This window comes from Acanthisitta chloris, unplaced genomic scaffold, assembly GCF_000695815.1.
Source record: "Acanthisitta chloris isolate BGI_N310 unplaced genomic scaffold, ASM69581v1 scaffold514, whole genome shotgun sequence".
Classification (NCBI taxonomy): domain Eukaryota; kingdom Metazoa; phylum Chordata; class Aves; order Passeriformes; family Acanthisittidae; genus Acanthisitta; species Acanthisitta chloris.
Window position 1 is genome coordinate 1 of NW_008670736.1, and position 9,059 is coordinate 9,059.

At 43.8% G+C, this 9,059-nt stretch overlaps 1 protein-coding gene across 1 annotated transcript; it reads right to left on the reverse strand.

Moving 5' to 3' along the window:
* Nucleotides 1–6: 6 nt before the first annotated feature.
* Nucleotides 7–8,816, reverse strand: LOC103801354 (myosin heavy chain, skeletal muscle, adult; the record flags this gene model as incomplete). The annotated part of the gene is made up of 24 exons (XM_009073765.1): nucleotides 8,613–8,816; nucleotides 8,381–8,524; nucleotides 8,153–8,309; nucleotides 7,564–7,591; nucleotides 7,351–7,468; nucleotides 7,165–7,257; nucleotides 6,972–7,035; nucleotides 6,782–6,880; nucleotides 6,581–6,684; nucleotides 6,356–6,494; nucleotides 5,277–5,395; nucleotides 5,025–5,174; nucleotides 4,341–4,511; nucleotides 3,589–3,898; nucleotides 3,270–3,346; nucleotides 2,714–2,801; nucleotides 2,498–2,615; nucleotides 2,125–2,248; nucleotides 1,547–1,683; nucleotides 1,202–1,457; nucleotides 519–761; nucleotides 381–417; nucleotides 206–345; nucleotides 7–120 (listed from the first exon to the last, which is right to left on the reverse strand). Coding segments are annotated over exons 1-24 (3,234 nt in total), but the record flags the coding sequence as incomplete, so codon positions are not given.
* Nucleotides 8,817–9,059: the final 243 nt, after the last annotated feature.

Genomic DNA, 9,059 nt, shown 5'->3' on the forward strand with positions numbered 1-9,059 from the left:
CTTATCATTTTCCAAATCCATGATAGTATCCTGGGCCAGCTTCAGGTCTCCTTCCAGTTTCCTCTTGGCTCTCTCCAGGTCCATGCGCAGTTTCTTCTCTTGCTCCAGGGACCCTTCCAGCTAAACACAACAAGACCATCAGCACTCTGCCAGACAGGTCTAACTCCATACCTGTCCTGTTCCTGCTGCATGTCTCTGTGCTTACATCATCTACTTGCTGCTCCAGCTTGGTCTTGGCCTTGGTCAGTGTATTGACTTTGTCCTCTTCTGCCTGCAGGTCATCCAGGGTCTGCTGATGGGCCTCTTGGAGGGCTTTCTTCTCTTTTGTCAGCTTGGCAATGGTCTGGATTTCTTCTCTTTTGTCAGTTTCACAATTGTCTCATCCAGAGCTGCCATCTCCTCAGTGAGGTTTTTCACCTTTGAGAAGAAAGGAGCAAGTGCAGATAAAAAGTGGCGCTTAAAACTTCATAATAAATCCAGTTTACTCCAAAGCACAAGTGACATCTTCTGCCTCATACCTTGTTTTCGGTGGCATGTTTTTCCTTCTCAACCTTGGCCAGTGTTAGCTCAAGGTCATCAATATCTTTCTTCAGCTCTGAACATTCATCCTCCAGTTTCCTCTTCTTGGCTGTCAGCTCAGCATTGATTTCCTCCTCATCCTCAGCCCTTTCAGTCACTTCCTTTACTTTGGCTTCTAGCTGAATCTTGGTTTTGATGAGCTGGTCACACCTTTCCTCAGCATCAGCCAAAGCATCAGCTTCCTGGTGGGAAAATGTCATTTTTAGGGATATGCTTTTTGAGGAAATATTGTGGTATTTACCTCCAGATTTCAGAGTCCTGGATAGCAATTTTGTAGTTAAAAATATGTTTCATATTCCCACCCAACAATGTATACTATAGCATTGATTTTACATTGTTAGTTTTGAACAGTCAAGTTTTAAAGCTAGAAGCAAGTAAAATCCTCTTCAATCTACATGAAGTCCTGAGTATTTTCATAGTTGTGCAGGATACAGAATTCAATATTATCCCATAATATCAAGCAGTCCATATTGAACCTAATTATACTTTTAAGAGCACCACTTAAAGAATTACAGTTGAACTGAATGAAATTGTAGTTTTATGTATCTTTTGCAAATGTAGTTGTAAATATCAGCCTGTTAGTCACAGCTGAGTTAGGGTGAAACACACTCATGGTACTCACTGCCTGCACTTGGAGCTGAAGGTCATTTTTCTCCTGTACCATTTTCACCATTTTCTCCTCCAGCTCCTTCCTTTTTGCCTCAGACTTTGCAAGTTCTTCCTTGGTTTTCTCAAACTCTTGTTTCATGTTGGCCATCTCCTTCTCAGACTCTGCACTCTTCAGCAAGGGCTTGATCTTGAAGAACAGCTTCATCCATGGCCAGTGCTTGACGTTCATGAATGCACGAATGTTGTACTGGATGCAGAAGATGCACTCCCTGAAAGGTAAGTCAAATTGCCATTCAATATTTAGAGCATAATGACACAATAAGCCAAGTACAGTGAACCTAATTTGAGACAAAGTTACCTCCTCTCCACCATTTTCTGGTACTCCACTCTCTTCAGGAAGCCTCTGCACCTGGCCTGCGTGCGGGTGATGAGCTGTGCCAGCTTCTCATCCCTCATCTCTTCCAAGAGGCCTACCATGCCAGCTTTGAAGAACACCTGAGGTAAGGTGAAAATGGGTGTAGTGTATGTGTTTGTTTGGTGTAACCCGGTGCTCTGCTCCCCATGGCAGACAATGTGGGACATTAAGAGAAAGACCAAACCCACAAAGAATGTATGTAGTGGTTGACACTCTTTTATAACTCCAAGCTTCTGCTGCAACTGAGGAATTATTACAGCCATTTTCCTTTTATTTTTATTAACACAGGATTCTTTTATTCTAGAGCTTTGTCTTAAATTAGGACCCCTTAATTAACACTTAATTAAATCATCCTATGGCAATGAATTTTAGTCTATTCCAGTGTTGGGTAAACAATATTTGGTTGGTTTCTTTTGCATACACTATTGGATCCCTTCACATACTGTCTGGAGTATCTGAGTATCAGTCTCAAGCCCTGCAAACCAAAAACACACAGTACTTGACACAAACAGGTCTTGTACCTTAGTGTGGCCGAATTTGTATTGAGTGTGGTCTATATCAATTGATCCAAGAAGTTTCTCACAGGCCTTTTTGCTGTCAATGAACTGTCCCTCAGGGATAGCACTGGCATTTAATACTTTGTATCTGAGGAAGAAAATGGAAGGACTTGCTTTGAACTCAATGATCTTAAGGGTCTTTTCCAAACTAAATGATTCTATGAATATGATGAGGTTTGTTGTTCAGACCCTCTGGTTGGTACATGGCAACAAAGAGTCTAAGAACTGTCGATAACATAACAGCACTTGTAAACTTAGGGAAGGCTTTAGGCACAGGAGGGGAAAATGAAGTCTCACAAGTTACTCAAAGTGATCCAGTAAGGGGAAGAAGTCTGACCTCTGTTTAAAGTCAGCATAGAGGACTCTGTTGGGAAATCCTTTCCTGCAGATCCGGATCCCTTCCAGCACCCCATTACAGCGCAGCTGGTGCAGCACCAGTTCGTGCTCCATGGCACCTAGCAAGGCAGAGCACAAACACATGCCATGTTCTGTCATACAGAGGGGAAGAGATGCACCACACTGAAAACCTTCTGTATCTATGTGGGTCTCTTACCAGGTGTTTTGGTTTCATTGGGGATGATGCAGCGCACAAAATGGGGGTGAGTGCTCCTCAGGTTGGTCATCAGCTTGTTTAAGTTCTCCTGGGAGAGTCAGTAAGAAAGGGTTATGTTAAGCAAATGCAATGTCTGCTGTAAGCACCGAGACCTGTGAAAAGAGATAATGAGATAGCATACAAAAACCAGCGGAACCCTGAACTGAACTCCTCTGCACCAATTTTCCACCCTTTCCACAGATCTTTGCTCTTGTTAACTTAATGTAGAAAGTTCTTCTGAGTAATCTGTAGGAAATATTGTACTCTTAAACATATAATTTTAATACAGTTCACTGCCTCTAGTGGAATGCCCTCATTAGAAGTGAGAGCCATGTTCCACTGGACATCAGGCATTGGAATGTGCTGCCCAGGGAGGTGGTGGATTCACTGTCCCTGGAGGTTTTTAAGATGAGACTAGATGTGGCACTTAGTGCCATGGTCTAGTAACCACAGTAGCCATATTAATTGGGGGGTTTACTCCTTATCTTAGGAAGAAATAGTGAATTCTCTACTATACCCGGAACAGAGCTGAGACAGTCTGGAAGGAGGAGCCCTTCTTCTTGGCACCTTTCTTGCTAGCACCACTAGCCTCTGCTAAATTGAACATAAATAAAACGTATTTTAGGTTTTTTCTTTTGCATTTTATATTTCCTTTTTGTAAGCTGTGCATCAGCAAAATCTGGAAGGACCTTCTTCTTGGCACCTTTCTTGCTAGCACCACTAGCCTCTGCTAAATTGAACATAAATAAAACGTATTTTAGGTTTTTTCTTTTGCATTTTATATTTCCTTTTTGTAAGCTGTGCATCAGCAAAAATAGGAGTTTCGTAGAACCAACCTGCTTCTGCTCCACCATAGTTGGCAAAGAGTAGGGCCAGTGTCTTTAGGGATGACTTCTGGTACAGCCCAATGACAGTTTCATTCAGAGGGTCCTTGTTCTTCTCCAGCCACCCAGAGATGTTGTAGTCCACTGTGCCAGCATAGTGCACCAGGGAGAAGTGAGCCTCAGCCTTGCCTTTGGCAGGTTTGGGCTTCTGGAAGTTGTTGGACTTGCCCAGGTGCTGGTCATAGAGCTTGTTCTTGAAAGAGGTGTCAGTTGCCTTGGGGAACATGCACTCCTCTTCCAGGATGGAGAAGATGCCCATGGGCTGGGAGAAATCAGAAGGAAGATGGATTGCAATTTAGCTTCAGGGCAATAATGACCTTCACCTAAGCACAGTAATGAGGCACGGAACGAGATACACATCAGAAAATATTATTATTCAATTACATTTTCTTCTAGAAAGTGAAATTGAATGCAATACTTACCATTTTTTAACATGAAATTCATTATAAAGACTTTTAGACATTCACTTACTTTGTGTTGAGAATGTGCTATATAAAATCAGAGCACAACCTTCTTATCCAGTGGAACTCAAAGCACACACAGATGTGTTAGACATATATCTCACTTGACAGAAAAAAATAAACTACATGTGCAAGGTGTTTTGAGCAAGAAAAGCTTAATATTTGGGAATGAACACAGAAGATCCCTTTATAAAATAATTATAGAGTTTCCATGTATGTAACTCACTGAAACAGGAGGGATACCTTCTCAATGAGCTCGATGCAGGCAGCCAGGTCCATCCCAAAGTCAATGAACGTCCACTCGATTCCCTCCTTCTTGTACTCCTCCTGCTCCAGCACGAACATGTGGTGGTTGAAGAACTGTTGCAGTTTCTCATTGGTGAAATTGATGCACAGCTGCTCGAAGCTGTTGAACTGGAAATTAAACAAGAAAGACTCATATCTGAAGCTGAGCAAGAATTGCAAAACCTCATCCTTTAAAACTAAGGAATGCAGTTATCTTCCTTGTCCAGCCCTGGCATTTTCTCAGCCTGCTTTTTGGCTACATAATGGAAAAGACAAAGGCATCAAATCAATTGTCCACATGGGATTAGATTTTCATTGATGAAATTGTAAGATAAAATATATAAACTGAGACCAAGTACAGGGAGAGATAACCCAAGTTTAGGATTATAATGCTATACATATTTTTATACTGTCTTGTCCTTGCTTATTTAAACCAAGGAACTTTTCCGATTGGAACATTCTGTACTTAGGAGTTTGCACATCTTGAAATAAGACAAGTCCTTTGAAAGGTCATCTTTCACTTCATGACAAAAAAAAAGACTAATATCTGTGATGATATTACACCTGCTTTAGAAATCTGTCTCAGAGTGATCATAACATTCAATTGTCACTTCCTAATAGCTCTTAGCAATTCTTACTTACATCAAAGATCTCGAAGCCAGCAATGTCCAGCACACCAATGAAGTACTGCCTGGGCTGCTTGGTATCCAGCTGTTGGTTGATACGAACAACCATCCACAGGAACATCCTCTCATAGAGTGCCTTTGCCAAAGCACCTACAGAATTGTGCACCTATAGGAAAAAAATTAATGCCTGGAGTTTCCATACAGGGCAGAGGAGAATCCAAAGGGTCTTTATTCCAAACACAGTTCTGGGTTACTGCACGTTTCTTACCTGCTGTGCTGTTTGACCCTTGGTCACATATTCATTCCCCACTTTGACTCGAGGGTAGCAGAGAGCCTTGAGCATGTCAGCTGAGTTCAGCCCCATCAGGTAGGCTGCCTTGTCAGCAACTGAAAACACAGAGAAGAAAGGAAGAACTTAGTTTTCAATAGCTTTTGAGTTGTGGAGCATTCCTGAAAGGCTACAGAGTTCAGATTTCTGTTCTTTGAAAACTTTGGACAGCCTCTCATAGAGGGAATCCTGGTAATATCACACTTGTCATTGTGCACATTGAGCTTTTCTTAAAGAATTTATGTTTGAAATTCTTCACTGAGGCATGTAGAAAGTAGGGAAGTTTTCAAAAATCTTCTGGCACAAAAACTAGTTTGCCAGTCTGAACATTTACAGTTCATGCACAGCTCAGGAGCTGCAGTGACAACTATCAGGACCTGATCTACATTTGGGTGATCAAACCCACACAATACTTAGGGTGCAACACAGAGACAACAGAACACAGAGGCAATACCTTTGTTCTCCTTCAGATCCATGGCCTACAACCCTTCCTGAGGTTTTGTTTCTGATGTTCAGTAAAACCCACTGGGCTTCATCCTGTTGCCTACAGTGCTCCCCATCTCCTGCCTTGTCCTTTAACAGGAGGTAGCACTGCTGACAGAACTGCAGAGAGGGGTTGTATGTCCTGTGCCAACATAGGAAAGGAATCAAATACACCTCTCACACCTTCCCTTCAGGTAGGTGAAGGTGAATGGGACATGGTTCCCTATCATGTTGGGACTGAATAACTGTGCTGGTTCAAAATTCCAAGCCAATATTCCAACAAAGGCATGGCTAAAGGAACATCCATCACTCCTGACATGCTAGAATTGTATAAAGACCAGTCTAAACTATTAACTGTTCATAGCATAGATATGTAAATCCTGAGATCAGAGAACTTAATGTCTGGAGGACAAGGGACAGGTTTTTTTCCTGGTTTACTCATTTCCTTAGGATCCTAAAGTAAACAAATAACAACTTTTGCTGACTTCCACATCCATAGTAGCTTACAGGGGGTTAGTTTTTGAGTTTGCTGATACCTTCTGTGCCATCAGGCTCTGCCTGCTCCTCACGCTGCTTCTGCTTGAACTTCAGGTTCCCATAGTGCATGACAGCCCCTGTCAGCTTGTAGATGGCTGTTTTCTCCTCAGCACTGAAGCCCAGGATGTCAATGGCACTCTGGTGATACAGTCAGCAAAGTGAAATATTTGCATGCTGCGTGATGTATGACCTGTGCCTATTGACCTATTTCGCATGTTACTCACATCTGTGGCCATCAGCTCCTCCTTGTCATCAATGCTGGGAACAGTGATCTCCCCTTGACTCACAAAGGGGAAGTCAAATGGGTTGGTGGTGATGAGGAGCATTTCTGAAAACAAATGTGTTCATGAGTTAAATGCCACTCTGTAATGCAGTTAAGTGTCGCTCACAGATCTTCTTCCTGAAAGCTCAGTGATGTCTCCTACCAATCAGCTCTGGCTTCTTGTTGGACATGATCTGGTAGAAGATGTGGTAGCTTCTTTCCGCCTTGAGCTGGAAAGTGACTCTGGATTTCTCCAGCAGATCTGGCAAGGGAGGAAGGAAGAGTTAGGCACAGGAAGGCACATGCAGGTAGGAATTTGGGAAGGGAGAGGATCAGTCCAGAGAGTCTCTTACATGTTTCAATGTCAGCAGAAGCCAATTTGCCTGTGGCACCAAAGTGGATTCTGATGAATTTGCCCTGTTAAGGAGAAGCAGCAGCATGTCAGCCTGGGTGGGTTGTTTTGACAGCTCCTTTACATGGAGAACTGCTCGGGCATCACTTGTCTTGTAATGAGAGAGAGAGATTTTGGCCAAAGCAAAAACTCACAAAGCGTGAGGAGTTGTCATTCCTCACAGTCTTGGCATTCCCAAAGGCCTCCAGCAGTGGGTTGGCGCTGATGATTTGATCCTCAAGCGTTCCCTGCAGGATAGCAATTATTGCTGGTTATCCTTCCCACAAATCCTGACGGGAACAGAGGAAAGCACTGGTGCCAGCCTGTGTCTATGAACCGACCTTCATTTTGCCTGGTGTTTGCTGCTCCTCCTTCTTCTTGTCCCCACTGGCTGCAATTGTTGCAAAGTACTGGATGACACGTTTGGTGTTCACAGTCTTCCCGGCACCGGATTCTCCACTGTCAAAGCAGAGAGAGGCAGAGAGTGTGTGGTGAGGCAGGAGGATCCCTGGCACTGGGCAGCCCCACAGGGACCCGAGCAGGGCTGTACGTACGTGATCAGGATGGACTGGTTCTCCCGATCTGTGGAAGAGGCACAAGGAAAGCTGTTAGCAGCTGACCTGGGTAATGCTAAGTGAATGAGACACAAAGCTGTAGATCTAGGCTGGGGATTCTTCAGAAAGTCCAAGACTAACCAATTCCCTTCCTGGTCCTAACAGTATTAACCATAAGACCAACTGGATATATTGAGCAGTCAGAGGAATCTGGACCTGAGACAAGCTGTGTATCAACTTGACCTTCACAGAATTCTCATCAAGAAATCTAATCAAACTGCATATCTCTATCCAAAATAGGGGATTATATGGAGTAATAATTCCATTTGTCCCATGAATGGAAAAAAGTAGCAAAGTCATGTACTTCTTCTGGAATGGGAGTGTGTAGAATTTCATATGATAAAGTGCAAATAGGACACTACAGTGAGTCCCTGCATGTTTCTGGGTCAGTCTCACTTGAAATTAGTTGCTGTACTCAATCAAGTTCACAGCCATGCAGCTCTGTGGTGTTTTTAGTTGTCTTGTCTATGCTGCAGTGAGATCAGTGGGGGATTTGGTTAGATTGTTGTGAGGGAGGTCAAGCACTCACCAGTCAGCATGAACTGATAGGCATTGTCAGAGATGGAGAAGATGTGTGGAGGAGCCTCCTGGCGCTTCTTGCCTCGGTAGGCCAACACCCCCTCGGGGTTGTACACCGGCAGCCACTTGTAGGGGTTGACAGTGACACAGAAGAGACCCGAGTAGGTCTGTGGGGAAGGGAGACAGCACGTTGGCTTGCCCTGAGCCTGGCCGAGCCGTTCCTGCAGCCGGCACTCACGTAGATCATCCAGGCTGCGTAACGCTCTTTGAGGTTGTACAGCACAGCGGGTTCGTGGAGGTGGGTCATCATGGCCATGTCCTCGATCTTGTCGTACTTGGGAGGGTTCATGGAGAAGATTTGATCATCCTTCACGGTCAGGGTCTGCCAAGGAAACAAAAGGTCCATGTTTGTAAGCTAACTAGGCACGGTGGGAATCAAATGTTGTCCTTCAGCCTTGGTTTTCACTCACCTCTCCCCCTTCAGTCTTGACAGTGACTTTCCCTCCTTCCCTGCTCTGGACTGTCCCTTTCACAAAGGATTCTTTGGGATGAACCACGAAGACAGATGACTTGGCATCAAAAGGTTTGTTCTGGGCCTCAATTCTCTCCTTTTCTGATTTTCGGAGGTAAGGAGCAGCCTCCCCAAAGATGGCCGCTTCGGCGTCCGACGACATGGCTGCGCTTCACGCAGGAGACGTCAGCAGAAGATTCTAATGAGGAGAAACAATATGGCACTGGTTACATCTATCTGTAACACTTGGGAAAATACATCCTGTGCTTTGGTTTCAGTTCATATTCTGGGTATTTGAACATGAGATAACTAGAAACTTAGTTTTGTGTCAACTTAGAAAATGAGAGGTTTTCATGGATATAGTCTAAGTCTTCAGACATTCAGAAGAGCAACTTTCAATGACCTT